Below are 23,971 nucleotides of genomic sequence, written 5' to 3'. Positions count from 1 at the left end.
TAAAAGATGTTGGTGGTGCATGAAGGATGACGCACTGGTTTCCTGAGGTTTATAACAATGTACGTAGCAGCGAGAATGCTATTTGGGGGGGATGGGTCAAGACTTAATACATAAACCGTATGCGAAGGGACAAATAGTTGGGGGTTTTGTACCACCATTTGTATTACTACAGCTCTAGTTATTGTCTGCTAATACGTGGAACATAGGAAGAAATAAGATTGGTTGAAGCAGTTTCCCCAGACCCCCATCATGCTTGTTTGAATGAAATAAACAAATTAATGGATAAAGAGGAAGCTTAATTCTTCTTAGATAAAGTGATTACTAATAGCGAGAGCTAGTGAGTCCATTTATGGCTCATTTTTAGCATACTCATTATTCCCGTTACATAAAATGGAGTGCAGCTGATGCTAACAGCTTTCATTTCCCTGCAAGAAATTCTATGGTTAAGCCCCCCACCCACCCTCCCCAGTCACCAGTCTTGCTAGTCTATTGTGTCTGGGATGCAATGTCTCCCCTAAGCTTTTTGGTATACCCGAGCGTCTTTCTGATGAAAGCAGAATTGCTGCTGAGGATTTACTACTACTATTGCTATGGGAATTCTAGATGCCCCAAACTGATTTTTTTAAAGCTCTGTTGCTAACAGTAACTCATTTTATCCCTCTTCTTGGATATGCTGTGTGTTTTACAGGCTTAGGTTGCAGTCAACAACAACAACAATTCTCATGACGATTACACATATGTAGAGGAAACAGTGCATAGGATACTGATGCAAATAGTATGTGCTGTTGGGTTTTGTTTTGAGGCTAGGACTGTAACTTATGAGATAAAACTATCTCTTCTCCTGGAGAATCAGACCAGAGAAGCTTACATAAAGAGTAAGCTTCCTTTTCCTCTACAGTGTTTTAAAGGTCAGATTGGCAGACTGAAAAACAGCTGTTAAACCACCACTTTTGTGGCTGATGGTAAAACTGAATTATAGTTTCTGCCTGGAACAATCACACTTTAGATGCACGAGTTATGTTAAGGAAATCTATGTGAAGGAAAAGTGAGGTGCATAAGGCACACGATACCTTCTGGTCCCTTGGCCAAGAATCTGGTGTTGCTTCTCCTTTCCAATGCAGCGAAGGTGGAGGAGAAGGAAAGCATACTTTGCTAGTGCTTGGGGGTTCCAGTTGAGAATGGCAGGCTGTGTTCTCCCTCCTTTTTCCCTACAAAGCAAAAGGTAAGGAGGACCAAAGTACTCTCAGCTTGCACTTGGTTGGGTCCTTCTCCCTCTTCCCTGTGCTCTGGACCAAAACCTGCAAACCCCAGTGACCAGTTTACCTTTTCCTCCCTTTCCTGAGTCCCTATGTTTATAAGTTGCCATTTCAGAGGCAGCTCCCATCCTCTGGTACTCTTTTCTGCAAGAGGCTAGGCTGGCCTCCTTCCTGCTCTTCTTTCTCTGGCAAGCAAAGACATTTTTTTTATTTAAGCAAGCTTTTAATGGTTAAGAAGGGAAGGTTCTTATTTGTTATGCTCTGAGCCAAAACCTGCAAAACCTGCTGTGTCCAACTTACAGCAACCCTAAAGCGACCCTGTCATGGGGTTTTCTTGGCAGGTTTCTTCAGTGGGAGTTTGCCATTGGCTTCCTCTGAGAGAGTGTGACTTGCCCCAGGGTCACCCAGTGGGTTTTCATGGCAGAGTAGGGATTCGATTTCTGCTCGAGTCATAGTCCAGCACTCAAACCACTGCACAATGCTTCTTATTTAGATGCATATTTTACTTGATTTTAGCTTTTGTATGCATTTAAAATGATTTCATAGTGCTTTAATGTAGAGATTTTAAAATGGTTTTTAAATTTTTATTGTATTTTTTAAAATTTGTTACCTCTGGATAACAGGAGTCCAGGGGGCATATAAATGAAGTAAATAAATAGATAAATAATGACATTTAAGGGAAGAGAGCTGAAATTGTCTAGGAGCAATTATGGGGGTCATTGTTTCAAAATCTCCAAAAGTACTGATGGAAGAAATTGAAATTGATAAAGTCTGATTGAGATTCTACCCACTGAAAGGTTTCTGGCTGAAAAGGACTCAAGGCCATCAAATTTAGGAATGACTGAAGAAAAGAGCGTGTGGAACAAGAAACCAGAAGAAGAAACGAGAAAGCAGAAACCAGAAAAAGAAGAAAAGACCAGAAGCAGGAACCAGAAGAGCCTGTGGAAAAATCCAAAGATGTTAGACCGATGTACAGCTGAAGAATGAGGGAAGACCACACGGCAATGCTCAAATCATTCAAGAAGAGCGCTGGATAAAAATCTATCTGTGTGAAGAAGGAAACTCCAGAGGCAGCCTTTTAGATGGCATTGTGGTCATAGTGTTAGCAGACAGTAGTAGACCTGAGACAACAGCAGGTGTTGGGCTGAGGAAGTCTGGAGAAAGTGGTTATATATTGAAGTATACAGCAGAAGGAACTGGCAAAACCACCTCTGAGTATTCCTTGCCTAAGAAAACCCTATGAAATTCAATGAGTCACCAGAAGTCAACAAATGACTTGAAGGCACACATACACAAACAAACACAGAACATTTCAACCGGAGAAAAATCTGACATGTTTAGTCCTTCTAACCACTTACTGTTTGAATTGGGATAGGAACACATATTGTAATTGGTTAAAGCTTGGTTAGGAAGGGTTTCTAGTAACATATCCAGTTTATTAAAAGGTGCAGTAAGATGTTGTTGGTGGTAGTATGTGCCTTCAAGTTGTTTCAAACTTATGGGTCCAAAACACACTGCAGAAATAATCCATTCTGGGACTGCTTCAACTGCCACGGCCCGCTGCTAGGGAATCCTGGGAACTGGAGTTTACTGTGGCACCAGAGTTCTCTGACAGAGAAGGCTAAATGTCTCACAAAACTACAGTTTCTGGAATTCCATAGCACTGAGCCAGGGCAATTAAAGTGGTCTCAAACTGGATTATTTCTGCAGTGTGTGTTGGACCATGGTGACCTTAATGCAAACCTACCATGGGATTTTCTTGGCAAGTTTCTTCAGAGGAGGTTTGCCATTACCATCCTCTGAGGCTGGGAGTATGTGACATCCATGCAGGGAATTGAACCCTGATCTCCAGAGTCATAGTGCAACACTCAAACCAATACAACATACTAGCTATAATTATAAGTGACTGTTTCAGAATGTATAAATAGCACAGAGTACAAGATGTCTGTAAGCATATATTTAATAATGCCTGTCTGCTTAAAATGAAGGGCATAACCAAAGACATGACAGGCAGTGAGGAATGGCCATCTTCACTTGCTGTTGTTTTTAGCTTTTACCAAACAGTGACTGGCTAGAAGGACTGCTCTTTTTACCTCTGGACCTGACTCCTGCTTCCTCTCACAGGGGCCATCTCCTCCTTTGGCGGGATCTCCTTTTTTGCTTTCTTTTAAAACAGAGGCTGGATGGCCATCAGTCACAGGGAGTGCTTGGATTGTGTCTTCCTGTATGGCAGAAGGGGGTTGAACTGGATCTCTTTGAACTCTATAGTTCTGTGAACCATGAGAACCAATTGTCTCATGAGAAAGGGACTGGTCCATTTTCTCTAGCTTGACACTGGTGTTTTCTTGAGCCCCCAAACACTTTACTTTCGGTGGCAGGAGTGACAAGAAACTACCAGATTCCAAAAAGACCCCTCAAGATCAGCATGTTGCTGTTTCTCAAGAGGCTGGGTGAGACCTCTTTTTGAACTGTGAGCAACCTGCCTTCCTTCAGACCCAGCTATTCTAAGAACCATGTAACATTTAAGATGTTTTATTCTCTGTTTCATTTCCCAGTGTGTAAGTCCTTTATGTCTTAAGTAGCATTTTGTCCCATATTTAAAAGAAGAGACAGCAGTATCTGCTGGACTTGCACCCCTTCCCCACTGCCATTCCCTTCTCCTTTGTGTCACATCTTTTTAGATTGTAAGCCTGAGGGCTGGGGACTGTCAAATTAACAATATGTAAGCTTCTCGGAGAGCCTTGTGGCTGAAGAGCAGGATATAAATATTCTAAATAAATAAATCTAGCTACTGAAAATTTAAAAAGCTAATGTTCTGTGATGGAAGCATTATTGGAATTAGACTTTCTTATAAAGTAAGGAATGTAAACCTCCCCTTCTGTTACTGTTGATAGACAATGAAATGTTCTTTTAGAAATTTAGATAGATAGATAGATGGTATTAATAAAAACTACACTTATGCAACATTTGTATTCACTACATAGACTGGATAAAACAGAGAACATAAAACAACAATTTACAATAAATGATTGACAATAATCTATTGACAATAATCTGTTCTTTCATACCTCATTCGTCGCTTCTTTGTTACCAGCTTTTAACCATTTTTCCTTATCTGTTCTTGTTCAGTAAAGGCTATCTATAAATTAAAATTATCATGTTTACTTTCCTTACTTATCTTAAGCATAGTTTTCTCAAGTATCTACATAAACATAATTTTCTGTATCTAACTGAATTTACATTAAAAATCTGTTTATTTCTTATACTATTTATCTTTTAGTGCAAACTCATTCTCATAGTAGTTATTTCTCTCCATTTCTGGGGAAAATACACAAGAACTTTTTGCTAATCTTTTTTTTAGACTGTTCATTTTTTATACCTTTTGTTAATTTGTCTATTTCCAGTATATCCATTAGCTTTAGATGCTCTAAAGCACTGGTTCCCAAACTTTGGTCCTCCCAGTGTTTTGAACTTCAAACTCTCAGAAGGCCCAGCCAGCATGGTCAACAGTAAGGAATTCTGGGAGTTGAAGTCCAAAACATCTGGAGAACAGTAGTTTGGGAGCTACTGTTTTAAAGTTTGGTCATGGTGGTGGGACCCTGTCCTCACCCTGTGATGGTTGTGCTGGGATCTATCCTTTTTTTTCACATGGGTGATGTAAAATGGGGGGAAATAATAGTGGCATTGTTGGACACCATCATAATTTGTGTTCAGTCTGCTTGGTGTTAGAAGGCTTAATGTAGACCTTGTTTATCTTAACAAAAGATTCTTTGCAAATAATAGAATCTGATGGCTACATAGAAACTCTTAGAACATACACTTTTTCTATATTGAGATAAGAACCCTCTTTTAATTGCTTTTGCTAAAGCACTGGGATGCTGTGACTGATAAGGCTAGTGCTATATGGTTGGATTATAATTTTCCTCAGTGATAAATATCAGATAAGAAGACTAGAGATGTCTTAAAAGCTGAACTCTGTCTTGAATCACAGTGGAAAGTTTAGTGGTTGAGTGAGTTAAGGAACACAATAATTAATCTGCTCCATTTGAATTAATCACATAAATTGTTGTGTGCCTTCAAGTTGCTTCTGATTTACGGAGATCCTAAAGTGAACCTATCACAGAGTTTTTTGGCAAGATTTGTTCAGAAGGAGCTTGTCTTTGCTTGCTTCTGAGACTACAAAAGTGTGACTTGCCCAAGGAGACCATGTGGGTTTCCGTGGCTGAGCAGGGATTTGAACCCTAGTCCCCAGAGTCTGAGTTCAATATTCAAACCACTACATCATGCTTGGCTCTTTGTCACAACAAATGGAATGTAAATCTCCCATGGACACACATGAAAACCCATCCGTTGTTTTTGGTGGCTTGATTTGTATAATATATTATGAAAGAGTAGTTGCTTTTTAGGATGTGGGCCAGTAAAATGTACACAGTGGTTAAGAAACAGAACTCCCTACTTAATCTTAGATAGAACTGGTTGGACTTCTTAAAGTAAGATGTCTCTCTTTTAATTCTAATGTTTTAGTATTAAATAGCCGTAAGTAATGAAAGCAAAACAGCATATTTTCCCCTTGACAACAGAAGGAGTAGGCTTGTTCATTTTAAAAGTGGTAATTACTCTTGAACCTGAGGCAATCTGGGTTATATAATAGCCCTTACACAGCAGAACATGAATCAACATGAGGGATAGATATCTTAATGTAGACTTTTTTGTTGTTTGCATTTAGGATCACAAAGAAAGATTGTAAACCTTTGCATATGAAGAGTCAACATGACCTTTGAAACATGGGAAGCAAATGGAAAGTAATCCTTTGGTGCATCTTTTATATTATGTTTAAACCTTGCATGTCTCAGATCTTTGAGGCAATTTTCCACTGTTATTGGTGTCCAAGATTTGACGAACAAATCCTGTATATTAAAAAGAGCAAAAGTTGGCATCCAGAAATGAAACCCCTTGTTAGCAGTAAAACAGCAGGCAGGAGGACTGGCATCTTGCCACAAGTGAGTCTTTTGTCTTTTTAGTTCCAGGCATTCAGAAAAAAATATTTGCCAAAATGTTGCACAACAACAACAAAAACAAATCCCCTAAGTTTGTTTTCTTAAAATTTGCCCCCTGCGTTTGGAGCCTTGGGGTTTATGTGTTCTGTGCACGATTAACCTTTCATAAACATAAAGTGAAGTTCCCATTCAGTTTTCCGTATTCTGAGAAATGAGGTCTTGAAGCTGGGAGGAAATCCCTGCCAAGTATTTCAGTCTCCATGATCAAATCATGGCGACTGACAGAACTGTTCTGTCTTGGTGTGTAGCAAAGCAGAGGAGAGCCTGGGAAGACAGCGTTCCTCAGTGCTTTGTGGTCACCAGCTGAAGCTACAGATGGAAAATAATTTTATTGGATTTAACAGTTTCAGTTAGCATTTTTTGTACTTCTTGAAGCTTTTTGTGAGAAGAAATGTGCCTTGAACATTTGCACATTTCTGCTATATACAGTACACACAGTTTTAAAATGTGAATGGGCAAATAAAGCATATGTGAAAAACATTCTTAAACTCGCTTTTAGTCGGTGGGAATTTTTTTTAACAAATTAAGTAAAAGGTGCATATTAGAGAGAATTCATTACAATTGTGCATGATTTCAGTGTAGGAAGAAAACAAAGTCATCTTAAGCTGGCAAGACAGGAAGAAAATACAGATGAAAATCAGAGAATTCAATGAAATGGTAACAAGAGATTTTTCACTTCACATATACATTCATTGAGGCATACAGTTGAAGTAGATTGGTAACACACCATTTGAGATTATGGATCATTTCATACACTGGTACCAATTTTTACATTCCAAGTCCAGTGACTTATTCAGAGGTCCACGAATTTGTTTTGATTTTGATAAGTCATCCTAAAATTCCTGGTCCAGAGATTCTGTCCATTTCCTAGGTAGCACTGTAGTCCTAAACCTCACTGTGAATTGGTTCTAATTCAGTTTGTCAGGTACTACAGCTCAACCTGCAACCTTGGTCCCTGATCTCTACCTCTGCAAATGGTTGGAAGCAACCTCCTGTTCCACTTTGCAACTTCAGTTTTAGACTGTAACAGTCAGCAGTGGACTTGATTTAGCACTGTCTGCCCCACCATTCTTGGTTTTACTTTTTTGAATAGCTGCCTCCAAAATAAGTATCTAAGCCTTTTTGTTTAGGTTGGAGTGGGATATATGGAGATACTGTCACCATGGTGAAGAAACAGTTGCAGTGGCATGTGTAAATAAATGCAGATTGCATTGTCTTTCAACTGCAAGTTAGATTTAAGTGGCATGTTTGGCAATTATTTTGTGGTGTCAGCATACTACTGTGTAAGCATATTAGCACCATCAAACAAACTAGAATGCTAATGACACTGAAACCTCTGTCTCTATAACCACCTATACTTTGTTTATTGGTAGAATATGCCTCTTTCATATCTACAGGTCTTGGGGTGGGGAATTAATCAGCCAGGGAAAAATATTAATGTTTTGGATGTCTAAAATGTTTAGTTCTCTCTATTCTTTTTGACTCTTGTGCTTGCTCTGGCTGTGAGTGGCACTTATTTCAGCATCACAGTTTGGTGTTGTTACAATTTGACCTTAGCAAGCGAGGCATATCCTACCATCTTCTGTACTATAAATGGGGAATCTGCAACAAAAAATATTGCCAAGTTCAGGGTTTCATCCACTCCACTCCATTTCATCTCTCCCCACACACATTTTCCTACTTTTCCATCCCACTGTTCAATCTCAAGTAATGTATCTAGGCAGTATCTATTCTATCCCTATGGACATATTAAATAGCTTCTCAGTGTGAACAGTAAGAACAAGTGTTATGTAGTGGTTAGAGCACTGGACTATGACGTGCGAGTCCCAAGTTGCATGACCTTTGGTTAGCCACATTCTCATCCCAATCCACTCTTGTGGGGATAGAGTGGGGAAGAGGATAGCCATGTATACTGCCATGAGCTCCTTGGATGAAAGCCTGGATATACAGTATATTACCAGCGTACAAACAAACAAGAAACTGACTTATTCAGATGTGTTTTTCTTTCATTTAAAAATATTTTTACACCTTCATTCCTTTCTAGCCACTCCATTCTGTTCTTCCTCAATCTACATTGTCAGTTTATCATCTCCTACTTATTCAGCATTCTGTACCACTGAGTTATTTTTGCTCTGTGCTGGTTTTTCTAATCCTTTAGGTTTTCCTAAATATCTCTTGCCAATATATCCTTCTTGTATTGGGGTGGTACAGTTTTGATTCTACTGTACAGTAATGGGAAGACTCAAATCACCATTTATCATATCATTTTTTAAAAAAAATGTTTCTCTAATGAGCACATTGTGAGGAGGTATGTCATTTACATAGAATTCACTGATAATGGATCTATATATTTGTGTGTGTAGCTACATTTTTCTTAGGATCAACTAGCCTTTTACCTCTGGACCGCCCAAAGTACCTATAAAGTCCCCCCCCCCCCACCGGCGTAAAACATGGCTAAGTACTTCATAAATAATTGACAGTAGAATGACAACTTGTCTTGGGTGAAAGTTAGATATTAAGGCTTCATCATTGGAAAAGTTTTCCCTGCTTGGAATTTAAAGATTTTTTTTTTTTTTGGCTCAGATCACAGAGGAAGATAAACTCTCTTTCTATAGTAAATCATGTGCTGAAAGACTTACTACTGTATTGTCTTAGAACCATAAATGAGGCAGAGTTGTTTTTTCCATCAGTCATGTTCATTGGAGCTTATAACAAAGCAATGGAAAAAACCTAAAGATAATAAAAGAAGAAATCCCTCTGATATACACTAGAAAGGGCTGTACCAGTCATCCTCATTGTTCTTCCTAAAGTCTCTTGACTCAGAGCAGCAGATACTTAGCATTCTCAGCCCTCAGTGAAGGTCTAGGACTGGACCACAGGAGGCTAAAAAACAGAATTTCAACAAGATAAAAGTGTCTTTGGCTGGTACTTATCACACAATGTCATGTTCCTCCTACTACTGCTGCATTCCATTCCATTCATAAGTGTACTGCACTTTTTTATTGATGAGCGAAACTCGTCAATATGCTCTCAGTCTTGCTGCTATTCCTTTACTGGCTTCATGCGATAGGTCACTTCCATGGCAATTCCACTTCTCAGGCAGTCATGTAGTGTGAGTGGCCATGTTTCTGCTCCCTTTCACATTCCTCTCATAGCCATTGCGCCACCAACAAGCTTCCCAAAACTAGCTGCTGTGTGAAGTTGACATCCAGGATTCTTTGTCCTCCCGCCCCTGCTCCTTCCCGATGCGTCAGACTGCTGCTTCAATGTGAACAGAAGAGCCCCATGCTTCAGGAGCAACACATTCACACTTGGCAGTGTTTGGCGGGGCAGAAAACTGATCATGCAGCCATGAATCACTAAAGTCTTATCGTGGGGAAAAGTGTAGTAAGAAATCATGACAACATGATACGCTTTCATTCATAAAGCAGCACAGTTGTGGCAGAATAGCAGGATGGGGGTGATAAAATCTTTTGGGTAGGATACAGGGAGGCTAGATAGTAGGGATGAATAAATAGTTTTGTAAAAAGCGCAGGCCATTTTGCAAGTTTGTACCATTTCTGCTGTGCCTTTTCCTCATGTGCAGGTGTTTGACTCAATTGTTGTGTGCCTTCAAGTTGTTTCTGACTTCTGACAACCCTAAGGTGAACCTATCATGGAGTTTTCTTGGTAATATTCATACAGAGGAGGTTTGACATTGTGGTCCCCTGAGACTGGGAGCATGTGACTTGCCCAAGGTCACCCAGTGGGTTTCCGTAGCTCAATGGGGATTCAAACCCTGGTCTCCAGCCACTCCAACAACTATGCCAGGCTGTACAAAAAATAAAATTCTACTGTGGACCATAGACTGATGGGGTGTCAAGTGGTATTAGGAGGGTGCACTAGCTCTATAAAGATTTGGCTTGCCAAGTGGAGCTATTCTGTACAATTGTATATAAGAAGTCATTGCAGCTCTGATTCTGTTCAGTTTTGTGCCTGGCTATCGTGCTTTCAGGAATGGTTTCTATTACAACCATGTAGAGAAAGTACCTGGTTCAGAGTAGTATAGCTAGATAAATATGAACTAAAATCAGTATTATTTTTTTAAAAAAAATAGAGGATGATTAATTCAGAACAAAACCAATTTATGTCGAATACTGACCTTGACAGTACAAAAGAGCAGCTCTTATTTTCTCTGCATGCTTTCGCTGCAATAAGTGGATGTAATTGTTAGAAGCACAGTGCAGGAATACCTCTGACAGTGTGTCCTTCCTTGACATATGTGCTTGAAAACATCAGCTTCTTTCCCAGAAGGAAACAAAAATATCAGGCAAAAATGCGTTTGACTATTTTCATTCTTTTGTAGCAATTATTAAAGTCAAAGGCATGCATATAAAACAGCAGTTATGAATATATAAGTGTAATGAATAACAGATGGGGTTTTTTGTGTGCAAGCAAACAGAGTCTTTCCAGGATTTTTAATGAATGTTACAGAAGGCTTTTGTTAGTATATAATGCCAAACATTCTCTACTAAAATGCTGGTGAGTGAAAAAGCCCACCCCACCCCCCAAATTAAATTGTTAAATCCAAAATTCTTGACATAATACAAATGTGGTGTGTCAGATTACTCAAGATAAGATGATAATGTTTTAGATCACTGGCTGTTTTTTTGCTCCTAGCAGAGGTTCTGTACTCTTGGGAAACGTGAGTCTTTAAATCTCATTTCTCTTGATGTTTTTTTCTTTTTGGTAATAAATGTCTAGATGTCATAAGAGAATCCCTGTATAAACTATCCTGAGGTTAAAAAAAGCTTTGTATATGTCTGTTCTAGGGGATGTCAGTAACACAGCTGGAAAAAAAACACAAACCTTGAAAGAACATTAAAAGGCTGTTACTGTCAATCTTTAGCATTGTTTCTCCTCAAGTCAGCTCTTTGCAAATAAAAAGATTAAAATGTAGTAGTGACTTTAATTATGGTGGACTTGAGACTTTATATACTAGGTCTAGGAAAAAAACATCAGTACAAGACAAGAGTCGCAAGCATAATGTTCTGTATTGATCACATGGAATAAGAGCCGATTTCTAATCCTTGTTCAAGCGGACTAGGTAGTAGAAGCCACTTAGTGGATCCTGCTGTTTACAGAAAATATTGCATGTGACATGATTTGTAGGGCAAAGTAAATGTCTCTGGTCTTCCAGAAATGTCTTTCTGTGTTTGGGAGATGTAGATCAAAATGTTTCAGAACCTCATACATAGCTAGTGTGGCTATTTGCTGTATCTTAAAAGCTGTGGAGTTCTTCCCCTTCAAAAGGTATAGAACATCTACGCAAGTAGCTGTCTCATTCTAGAAGGAACTCTCATAGCCACAGTATTAGCTCCTTGAGTAGAACCTCAAGAATCCTTTGCCTCTCACATGTGGGAAGAAACAAGCATAAATTGAATTCAACTTTCATTTCTTAAGTAGGGGAGAACCTCAGTCTTTATATCTGCTGTTGATTGATAGGCAGAGCTGTGTGTAAAGTGGTAGAATTCAAAGATATAGCCATATTAGTTTGCAGAATCAGTACATAAAGATCTTGTAGCACCTTTGAGACTAACTGAAAGAAAGAAATTGGCAGCATGAGCTTTCGTAGAATTCAGTCTACTTCTTAGATGCATTTGGTGGAGTGGAAGCCAGGTACAGACATGTCCGTATAGTTTACCAGGAAACCATTGTCTTTGTTCATTCCATTGCTGAGGGACTGCACTTCAACACTATCTGACCCCATCCTCATAGGGGTGCCCTACATTCATCTATTCCTCTCACCACAGGCTAGTCCTAAGGTAAAACTGGATCTGCTACTTCATCTCCATGCACAAAGACCAGTTTCCTATGTCTTTGTGCACTAATGACCATTGTTAAAATTGGACCTGCAACTTCATTTCCATGCACAAAGGATTTGTAATTAGAATTGACATCTCAAATACCTATGGCATAACTATGTCTGTACCTGGCTTCCACTCCACCAAATGCATCTGAGGAAGTAGACTGAAGTCTATGAAAGCTCATACTGCCAATTTCTTCCTTTCAGTTAGTCTCAAAGGTGCTACAAGATCTCTCTGCGTACTGTAATGTTAAAGTTCTTTATCTGAGGGAACTGAATTATGACCCTTGGATTAAGTAGATTTGCTCCATTCAACTTTTGTCTTTGCATAATTTATTTGGCATTGGTGCTTAAGGTGAGATTTAAGGAGCACACTGAATGGCTACAGCTACTTTGAGGGCCAGAAACCTGCTTTTAAAATAAGAAAGGATAGAGAATTGAGATTCAGTCATCTAAGTTCTGTGCTAATCACCTCATGCATGATACACAGAGCTCTAACTGGCTATATCAACATCATGGTTGTTGTTGTGTGCTTTCAAGTTGTTGCTGGGTTGTGGGGACTCTAAGGCAACCCTATCATAGAGTTTTCTTGGCAAGAGGTATGCTGTTTAAATGATGCATGCATCCTAAGATGCCGGAAGCTGCGCCAAAGCCACACTCCAGTCCTAAGTACTGGAGCACAGATTTGGTGCAGCTTCTGGCCTCTTAAGATGCATGTGTTATTTAAACAGCATACCTCCAAAGTGACCCGAAGCAGCTTTATTTTGGCCTGTCTGTTCAGGCCCTAAGTCTATGAAAGCTTTGGTCCTTCCTTGGCACCAGTTTACTACATTCCTTTGAGGAAGTAGACCAAATCTACAAAAGCTTACACTTCCAACCTCTTTTGCACAATCTCAAAGGTGCTACAGGATTGTTTTGCTTCTCTCTGTGTGTGCGTGTTTTAAGATTTGTTGCAGTACCTTATCTCAAGGGCTCAGGGCAGGTTGTACTATAGATCTGATAAAATACAAAAACCCATCAATTATATCCAAATCCTAAGAGAAGGGGAAGCCAAATTGACTTTGAAGGCTGGTCCATGGGTGTTGATCACCTGATTTATCTTCATTTGATTGTTGTTTCACTTTATGGCTAATGGCTGAATATGTGAGCTTGATTCCATTGAAAAATGTGGTGATAAGTACATCTCACTGTGATGGCCCATTCATACACACAAGTCATCACTTGAATATTCATATATGAAACTTGAATATTCATATATGAAACGGGTCTAGAAGAAGAAAAAGGGATGTGTGGGAAGACTGGGGGCTTTTTCCAGACATTGCAAAAGTACTTTGAAGTTTGGCTTCTTGTAGAATTTTTCATTGCTGCTTATGCAATGCAGCTGTAAAGTAAATACAAGTTATAAAATATATGCAGCCTTCTGTCAATAGTTCCACTGTTGCTATTATCACTGAAATCATCTTTGACCAATATTTAGTTATTGATTCTTGCTAACAGATGAGACACTGGATGAAAATATTCATAAATTCTCCTTTCTGCTGTTTTGCACAAATGATCTGTACAGCTGGAATAAATTTGTTATCGATCGTGTTCAAGACAAAACCAGTATCATATCTTCAGGTATATTACTGTATGTCATTGGAAATAAGATTTGAATTTTTCATTTACAAAAGCTGTCCAAATACTATGATTATGGGAATCAAAGTAATTAAAAGAAGTCTTAATGGATAGGGAGATACCTTTGCCTTAATGTTGCCATAAGTTGGAAATGACTTAGGCACACCACAACAACAAAGGGAAGGTTCTGAATCTGGAAGCTACATGTACCATGATCACAATACAGCTAGTGTTTAATTGTCAATCTGCTCTGCATTTGTTGTTGGTTTTGTTTTTGTTTGTTTTTTTGTTTTTTGCTAGTCAGAGTATTGGAACTATATATATGTAGAACCATTTCAAACATTGTACCTGAATTTTCAATGTGGTTGTTTCTGCATTTTAATAGTATGCCTTTCATGTTTGTTCTAGGACATTCAGTCAGAAGAAAGCCGCAATTGAAAGAGAATATGCACAGGTAAGTCATGGGAGGGAGAAAATCTTTTAATTTCTACAGACTGGCAAGATGTATACACTTGTTCCTCCACATTTGCGGTTTTGACTTTTGCAGATTTAGTTGTTCACTGATTTTATTAGAAAATGTTCTCTCTGGGAATATCTAGGTCCTCCAGCACAACTCTATGGTCCACTTTAACCAAAGGTGGCACCGAAGGATCTAGAGAGAACACTCAACTAGGCATTTGTAGCTCCTCCAGCACTGTTCTATGGTCAATGTCTGGCAAATGTAGACCACAGAGTTACACTGGAGGACCTAGAGATTCCTAGAGAAGTGTTCTCTCAGGTAAAAACATAGTGTTTGTGTTGTTTGCATTTTTCCCCCACATTCACAGGGGCCCTGTGCCCGTAACCCCATTGAACATGGAGGGATGAATGTACTTCAGTTTACTTTCTTGTAGCTTATCTGCCTTTAGTCTATTCCTCCCCTTAGCAGTCGTGCCACACAAAATAGTGGAAGAGCAGAAGACCTTTCTGACTTGGCAATTTATAGTTACAGTCAGGTATGTGTGACACAAATCTGTTCTGCTAATTGTCTCAATTACAAGATGGATTCAAAATTGAATGCAGATAGATTTTTTTTAAAAAAAATTGAAAATCAGAATTTTAAAATTTACATAGGATTATTTAATTTAAAAAAATCAGATTTCACTCTTTTCTTAGAACAGTTTTTTTTAAACACTGTGTCAAAAATATTGTCATGAATACTAATTCTATGAATATGTTAGCAGCAGTTCGTAGAGATGGGAGGTGCCCTAATCAGTCCTTTTGTGCGCGTGCAGTTCCTTACACCCACCCACCCACCCCTCCCACCCTCCCTCTCTCTCTCCCCCTTTCCCTCAATTTGTCTCTCTTAGTGCAGAAATAAAGAAGATCAATGAATGGAGAATTTTGAAAGATAGAATAGAACTGAGCAAGGAGGAAAAGTCTGGATATAGATCAAGGGATTCCATTTTTGATGAACTGAAAATTATACTGAATACAGTTCAGAATATTTAATGTGTCCCTCTGTGTAATGAAACCTGCAACTATGGATATGTATTACTAAATTAAACAATAACATGCTTCTACTAAAAATAATGACTAAATAGATTCTTCCTTAATAGTGATTAAATAATTAATTATACATCATTAAAATTTAGTCCTTCAGAGAAGCAATTTAAAGCAATATGATGTAATCCTTGGCACAGATTCAACCTTAGTTGCTCTGTAAATGTCTTGCATTGGGCAGCAGATGACAATGGCCTGTTACAGACAGCCAAAATAAAGCTCCTTCGAGTCACTTTGGAGGTATGGTATTTCTATGATGCATGAGTCCTAAGAGTCTGGAAGCTTCGCCAAAGCTGCACTCCAGTCCTTAGGACTTGAGCGTGGCTTTGGTGTGGCCTTTGGACTGCTAAGGGGAGGATGCATGTATCATTGAAATATCATTCCTCCAAAGTGACTTGAAGCAGCTTTATTTTGGCTGTCTGTAACAGGCCAATATGACTATTTTGGTCTCCTAGGTGTCATCTGCACAGAAATAATCCAGTTTGATACCACTTTAACTGCCACAGCACAATTCTATGGAATTCTGGGAGTTGTAGTTTGTTGTGGCACCAGACCTCTCTGTTTGTGATGGATAACTATCTCACAAACTACAGTTCCCAGAAAACCATGCCAGTTAAAGCGTTCTCAAACTAGATTATTTATGCGGGGCAGATGCAGCCCTTGTTAATACTTGGTGACTTTTGAAACTATTGACACTGCGGTGGCTCCCAGTCTTTAGACTTAAAGATATTTTATTCTACTGGAATCTACGAGAATTAGCCATGCTGCCGGGCTGTATGGTTCAAAGCATTTGGCAGACCAAAGATTGAGAACAACTGGATCGTGGTATATGTTTGGCTTGCGTGGCAATGCAGGCTTAAGGAAACATAGTATTATAGTGGCCCTAAATGTACCTGGCTGATGGTCCTTGCAATATAATGCTAGGTGACTTCTGCTATCACCCGTGCTGTTTGAATGGTGGGATTTACATGAAACTGCAGAAATACATCATGCAGGATTATGGGTTGCAGTGACACCAATATGTAGATGACCCGTTGCTCAACATCTGAAATGTAGACATAGCAATGGTACCTACTAATCCTAGGGAGTATGTGGAGCTCCTGAAAAGATGCTTGATGAAGAAGGATGAGGGCAAATAAGATGATAATTCAGACAAAGTGATAATGATTTGAGTGAAGAAATCTTTCAGTTTGGATAGAGGGTTCAACATGTTGATCATGCTTGGGCTGCACTCCCCTGGAAGGAATAAGTCTGTAGCTTGGAGGCATTGAAATTTTTTGGCCTTCATATCAGAGACGGGCAAAGTATGGCCTTCCAGATGTTGTTGGATTGCAAATCCCATCATGTCTCACCACAGTCTATGGCTTGTGGGAGTTATAATCCAACAACATCTGGAGGGTTGCACTTGCCCACACCTGCTTTCAGCAATTTAGGCACAGATTATATGAAATATGGCCAATACATATATGGCTTTGCCCATGCTTTAAGATCACGATTGGAGGTGCTGCTTATTCACCCACCACAGTAAGAGTTGTCACCTCTATCCTGTGGCATTTTCTAGAGAGAAATATACAGTGGGCTCCATCTGTGGCTACTCCTCAGAGGACATTGAAAATGTAATTGCTCTGACTTTTCAGTAAAATGCTTTTGTGGTTTTTGCTGATGTTGGAGATTTAGAATTTTAACTGGTTTTTCACAGTTTAAATTTAAGGTAAATTAACACACACACACACAAACACACTATTCCAAAAAGCAAACCTTGACTTTAGCCATTTTCTATAAGGGACACTGTTGTACTGTGCCATTATATTCAATGGGATTTGAGCATTCATGGGTTGTGGTATCCATGGGAGGTCATGGAACCAAACCCCAGCAGGTACCAAGGGCCCACTGTACTTTTTGACGAATGTTAGTACATGTTAGTACATGTTCTCCTGGAGTTTGTAATACAGTGGAAAGGAGAAGCCAGGCATAGTCAGACACGCATCCTAGACTTTAGGAGAGCGGATTTCAGTAAACTTAGAGAAGTATTGAGGGCGATTCCATGGTCAGAAATACTAAAAGATAAAGAAGTTCAGGATGGATGGGAGTTTCTCAAAAGAGAGATACTGAAGGCACAATTTCAAACAGTTCCAGTGAGAAAGAAAAACGGGAGGTGTCTCAAGAAACCAGGATGGATGACTAAGGAACTTTCAACTGAGCTGAGTTTGAAACGGAACATGTATAAGAAATGGAAAAAGGGGGAAATCACAAAAAAGGAATTCAAAGAAATAGCAGGCATGTGTAGGGGTAAAGTCAGAAAAGCTAAAGCGCAGAATGAACTCAGGCTTGCTAGAGAGGTTAAGAACAATAAAAAGGGCTTTTTTGGATATGTCCGCAGCAAAAGGAAGAAGAAGGAAACGGTAGGGTCACTGCGTGGAGAAGATGGCAAAATGCTAACAGAAGACAGAGAAAAGGCAGAATTACTCAACACCTTCTTTGCCTCAGTCTTCTCAGAAAAGGCAAAGGGTGCTCAACCTGAGGATAATGGAGCAGAGGACAGAATAGGGGAATTTCAGCACAGAATAAGTAAAGAGATAGTAGAGGAACACCTTATTAATCTAAATGAATTTAAGTCTCCGGGACCAGATGAACTCCATCCAAGGGTATTAAAAGAACTGGCAAATGTAATATCGGAGCCATTGGCAATAATCTTTGAAAACTCCTGGAGAACAGGAGAGATCCCAGCTGACTGGAGGAGGGCAAACGTTGTCCCCATCTTCAAAAAGGGGAAAAAAGAGGATCCCAACAATTATCGTCCAGTTAGTCTGACATCAATACCAGGAAAGATTCTGGAGCAGATCATTAAACAGAGAGTCTGTGAACATCTAGAAGGCAATGCCATAATCACAAAAAGTCAACATGGGTTTCAGAGAAACAAGTCATGCCAGACAAACCTAATCTCTTTCTTTGATAAAATTACCAGCTTGGTAGATGAAGGGAATGCTGTGGATATAGTATATCTTGATTTCAGTAAGGCCTTTGACAAGGTTTCCCATGACATTCTTGCAAACAAGCTTGTAAAATGTGGGCTAGACAAAGGAACTGTTAAATGGATCTGTAATTGGTTGACCGGCCGAACCCAAAGGGTGCTCAACAATGGCTCCTTTTCATCCTGGAGAGAAGTGACCAGTGGGGTCCCACAGGGCTCTGTCCTTGGCCCAGTGCTATTCAACATCTTTATCAATGACCTGGATGACAGAATTGGGAGCATACTTATCAAATTTGCAGATGACACCAAATTAGGAGGAATAGCTAATACCCCAGAGGACAGGATCAAGATTCAAAATGACCTGAATAGACTAGAAAGCTGGGCCAAAGCTAACAAAATGAAATTCAACACAGAGAAATGTAAGGTATTGCACTTAGGGTGGAAAAATAAAATGCACAGATATAGGATGGGTGACACCTGGCTGAATGAAACTACGTGTGAAAGGGATCTAGGAGTCCAAGTAGACCACAAGTTGAACATGAGTGAACAGTGTGATGCGGCAGCTAAAAAGGCCAATGCTATTTTAGGCTGCATCAATAGAAGTATAGTGTCTAGATCAAGAGAAGTAATAGTGCCACTGTATTCTGCTCTGGTCAGGCCCCACCTAGAATATTGTGTCCAGTTCTGGGCACCACAATTCAGAAAGGACATTGAGAAACTGGAGCGTGTCCAAAGGAGGGCGACAAAAATGGTGAAGGGTCTGGAAACCATGCCCTATGAGGAACGACTTAGGGAGCTGGGGATGTTTAGCCTGGAGAAAAGAAGGTTAAGAGGTGATATGATAGCCCTGTTTAAATATTTGAAAGGATGTCATATTGAAGAGGGAGCAAGCTTGTTCTCTGCTGCTCCAGAGAACAGGACCCGGAACAATGGATGCAAGCTACAGGAAAAGAGATTCCACCTGAACATTAGGAGGAACTTCCTGACAGTAAGGGCTGTTCGACAGTGGAATGCACTCCCTCGGAGGGTGATAGAGTCTCCTTCCTTGGAGGTCTTTAAACAGAGGCTGGATGGCCATCTGTCAGGGATGCTTTGAATTGGATTTCCTGCATGGCAGGGGGTTGGACTGGATGGCCCTAGTGGTCTCTTCCAACTCTATGATTCTATGATTCTATGATACTGCTGCCAGTGAACAAGACCTAGAAAGGAAGAGGCTTTGGCTTATTGAAATGGAGTTGCACAAGCAAGTTCTGCCTTCCAACTATCAGCATGCTGCACACCTTAAACTTAGAACATTTCTTTATTGAGCTTTTGATGTGCTGTGGCATCATTAGAGGGTGCAGGGAAGCACACCATACTAGGTGACACCATCAGAAGGGATGACACCAGGCGTTTGGGGCTGTTATCCCTCTCACATTCCCTCCTGCCCCACCAGGTGGGCCCACAAGAGGGGATAGTGACTGTGGCCAAGGTGAGGGAACAGTATGGGATGGGAAGGAGCAGTTCTACTCTATTAGGAAACTGGAAGGATGGAAGGAGTGCCTGGTGGCAGCACTGGTGGCACTTTCAAAGGCCCAATGGGCTAACAAAGCCTTCCTTCCTTCCTTCCTTCCTTCCTTCCTTCCTTCCTTCCTTCCTTCCTTCTGCAGAACGTCTGTTAACAAGGAGATGTAGGCAGAAGCAAGTGGCACCAAAGGAGAAGTGGGCCACAGCATAGCAGTCCCTGCTGATTTTCTGACCAGAAGGGGATCCAAAGGCTAGCACCCAGAGCCTCCTTTCCCGTTTCAGTCAGGTTGGGGGAGTTGGGTCCCTCCCAAAGTTGGCTTTGGACAGCAGCTCCCACCAGCCCGCTGACCAGCATTGCTTAGGGCAGGGGTAGGCAACCCTTTTGAGCCGGGGGCCGGGTTGCTGTCCCTCAGACAACTGGGGGGCCGAAGCCAAAAAATAAATAATTCAATAATTTTTTTAAAATTAAATAAATAAATAAACCAGGACAAATGTAGGACAAAATTTTCAAATGGAGGGCACTTTTAAAATGAAAAATGGAGGACACGCGAAAAAATTTGCTGATTTTTAAAAAAAGTTAAGATAAATTCATGTTTCTGAGGCTTCTATAGACAATTGCCCCACTGTGCCCCTCGCACGAGACACCAATGGCCCCGGCGGCAATCGGCGGCAGAACCAGGCTGGGGCCGGTCCCAAGGCCTCGCTGGGCCGCATCCGGCCCGCGGGCCGCAGGTTGCCTACCCCTGGCTTAGGGCCAGGGATGCTGGAAGTTGCAATCCAACAACATCCAAAGAGGAGGCCATACTTTGCCCCTCATTCCCCTCTACGGCCTGGAGAGATGGGGCCCAGGTTTACTCTTGGAAGGTGAGGGGGGAGAAGGAGGTGCACAGGTGTGATACTATGAGCTACCATGTTGGGTGACACCAATCCTAGTAATGCTACTTGATAGGAAAATATGCTTGGATTTCTGAAATTTAAAGATAGAACTTATTGGTGTTATGTACTGTAATCTTGACAAATGCATGATTTCTCTATAGCAGTTCAGTTTCCTATCTATAAAACAGAAATGCAGTTGTCCCTCTGTATCCACAAATTCAACCATCCACATCTTGAAAATATTCAAAAATAATGTAAATCCTCCCCAAGCAAACCTTATTTTTGCCATTTTATATAAGGGACAGCATTTCACTATGCCATTGTGTTTAATGGGACTTGAACCTCCTTAGATTTTGGTGTCCACAGTGGTCCTGAAACTAAACCCCAGTGGAAACCAAGGCCCCGCTGTTGTTAGTTCCCTCAGAAGATCTTTGAAAAAAAGACTATTGGTAACACTGTGATATCCTTTGCACATCTTATCCTGTATTAATGACTAAGAATATCCTGTATCATTTTCTTATAAACAAAGAATATTTCCACATCTCCTGAAGAGATACAGAGATGTAAATATTCTGGTTTAATTTAGTGCTACAAAGCTAGGCATACTATACCTATATGCAGGCATCCTTGTTTTTACTTCTATGCTGATCACCAGTTCTTTAAGTGAATTTAAATACAGACAATTTTCTGTTTCTCTTTACAGCATATCTGCAGTTGATTTCATGGTTCTGAATTAGAAAAGAATACATATAAAATCTCTTGTTTTGTTGTTGGGTCAGAGGTGTGTTGCAACTCTTCTTCATTCTCTTCTTTTGCTGTCTTACAGCCTGTCAGCTGTCAAACACCTACCCTTCAGGAGTTCTTTCCTGTGAATGTAGATGAAAATTTATTGTACCAATTTTACTAGGACAAATGTGGCTCACCAAGAAATGTTAGTGACATTTTGAAGATCAGTGAAGAACAGATTAAATGCTGAAAGATTTATTTTGAACGACATGGCAAGTTTAGCTTTGTCAGTCTCCAGTTATTTCATCTATTAAGAATAATTCTAAAAATGAAGTGGTACAGATGAAATACATTGCTGCATGTAGTTTCCCATCCTAGTACTAACCAGGCCCAACCATGCTTGCTTCTATCCATGAGAGATAAAGCAGAGATTATAAGGGTGATCTGTTAGTAATAGGGATGGTGTAATAAGGTGGAGTTGAATAACCATGTGGTTTGAGCGTTGGACTATGACTCTGGAGATCAGGGTTCAAATCCCGGCTTGGCCATTTAAACCTACTGGGTGACCTGGGGCAAATCAAACTCTCTCAGCCTCAGAGGATGGCAATGGCAAACCCCCTCTGAAGAAACTTGCCAAAAAGCAAACGACGAGATAAGTTCCCCTTATGGTCGCCATAAGTTGGAAATGTCCTGAAAGAATACAACATTGTAAATTCTCTGGAACAGCATTTTGCATTTTGGTAAAAACAAAGAACTTACAGTATTTTGTCATTTTAAGTCCTATAAACTAAAGGAATACAAACCTATACTTGAACATGGATAAAAATATGTTAATTGGAGATGTATATCCCCTTGCTACCCTGTCACGAAGTAAGGGAAGAGTTGCCATGTTTTGAGCAGCTGGGCATATTGGAGGTGACTGTAACTTGAATTGGTTGGGACAGATCCATTCTCCAGAGAAAGGCAGCCTTGCAGCTAGAGAGCTTTGCTGTAGCAAGGCTGGTAGTATTACTAAATTGGTACTGGTTGCGATAATGGAAGCTTAGTATATATTGTGTGGTTTCTTTATTGACTTTTCAAAGGCAGGTCTTGATTTAGTGAGCAAGACTTTATAATAGACCCTGCCAGATGTCTTGGATGGATATAAGTGCAAGTAAGCATGATGGGTTGAACGCTGCTATTTTTCTTAGCAGTTTAAGGAATATGAGAGGCACAGTAAGCTTCTTAAAATCTGTTTTCCCCACTGCAATGCTAGAAGTAGTGGTTTCAGGCATGCAGAAATTCAGAAAGTGTTGACAGCTAAGGAAAACAGAGGGAATGTTTAAGTTAAATCCTCTGTAAATGATTATTCAGTATATAAGGTCCTAAATGTACAGTAGCTGACTTGTTTAGTTTTGAGCAGATAAAAAGGCCTTCTATCAGCCAGCTCTAGCCTTACCCTCTGAAGGAAAGAAAAGGAGGGAGAGCGGAAATGTAAGGGTGGCCAAGTCAGCTCAGGAAAGCAGTCTATGCCAGCTGCCAAGTAATAAAGACAGTCCACTAATCTGACAAATATTTGCTTCTAGCAGGATAGTGTTCCTGTAAGACCAAAGGTAAGGCATGTGTCTCCCTTTGGCCATGTTGATGTCTACAGAGCTAAAACTGTCATTGTCATATTTATCTTAAGCAATTCAGTGACAGCTTTCCATACCTGCTCTGTTCTTATCTTGGATAGCTTTATTTCTGTTAACAAAACACGGAACTGTTTGTGCGTAATGCTGGAATACATGGTGCATAGTATAATCAGTCTGCCTGTTGAACTCCGAGAACAGGCTTCCAAATAATCTTGCAGTTTAGGTTACATTGTAAAACAAATTAAGACCTGGCCCAGATGAGCAAAATACGTTTAGAAGAAAGTATGCCATATTCCATTTCATTTCCCACTTTGCATGTCTGTCTTGTCTGCTAGTGGAGCACAAGACTGCTTTACTCAACTGGTTAAAGCTGATCACTGCAGAGGTTGTAATGTCTTACTTGTGTAGTAGAACTTGGGGTTCAGTTTTAGATTGTCTTGTGAGAGTTTGCTATATGCATGGTTGTATACTCTGTGCTTGATACAGCTGATGTGATCCAGTTTTGCTGACAAATATTGCTGATAAACACTCCTGGCAGTAGAAGGAGGGAGAAGCAACTTTGCTTATTTTCTCTGTCACCACCATTCCCAGTATCATATCGTCCATAGCCCAAGAAGGACTCCTTTGCGTATGGGGGTATAGGGAATTGCAGGTGGAGCTGTAAGGAATTCTACTTAACCTACTATTGTGAAAACAGTAGCCTTTTATTTCAGTCCACAGAGCATTAGGCAATACATTAAGTACATAAACATATCAAAATAGTTCTGTTTCTGTCAACTTTTTTTGTTTGTTTTTTGTCTGTCCTTTACTGCTTGAAGAATTTTATCTATCATCCATTGAGGCTTCTCTTTATTTTTGACTGCAGATAATGTATTTTTGTATTTCTCCTTGACAATGTACCTGGCTTCCCTCCAGAGTTCTTCTGGCTCCTGGTTAATTAGGCTTAAAATAGTGCAAATCTA

General features: G+C 40.1%; 1 protein-coding gene across 4 annotated transcripts in view; it reads left to right on the top strand.

Moving 5' to 3' along the window:
• The window catches only part of FCHSD2 (FCH and double SH3 domains 2), a 177,274-nt gene that overhangs the window by 29,316 nt on the left and 123,987 nt on the right, over positions 1 to 23,971 (top strand). For all 4 annotated transcript variants that reach the window (XM_089513034.1, XM_089513033.1, XM_089513036.1 and 1 more), the window contains exon 3: positions 14,184 to 14,229. In XM_089513034.1, the coding sequence (XP_089369160.1) occupies positions 14,184 to 14,229 (46 nt within the window). The remainder of the gene's footprint in view (positions 1 to 14,183; positions 14,230 to 23,971) is intronic.

Source organism: Sceloporus occidentalis, unplaced genomic scaffold, assembly GCF_023333645.1.
Source record: "Sceloporus occidentalis isolate IW3139 unplaced genomic scaffold, rSceOcc1.0.p SCAF_2, whole genome shotgun sequence".
Lineage (NCBI taxonomy): Eukaryota > Metazoa > Chordata > Lepidosauria > Squamata > Phrynosomatidae > Sceloporus > Sceloporus occidentalis.
The sequence above is the reverse complement of the archived record's forward strand: the minus strand, read 5'-3'. Positions and strand labels throughout refer to the sequence as shown.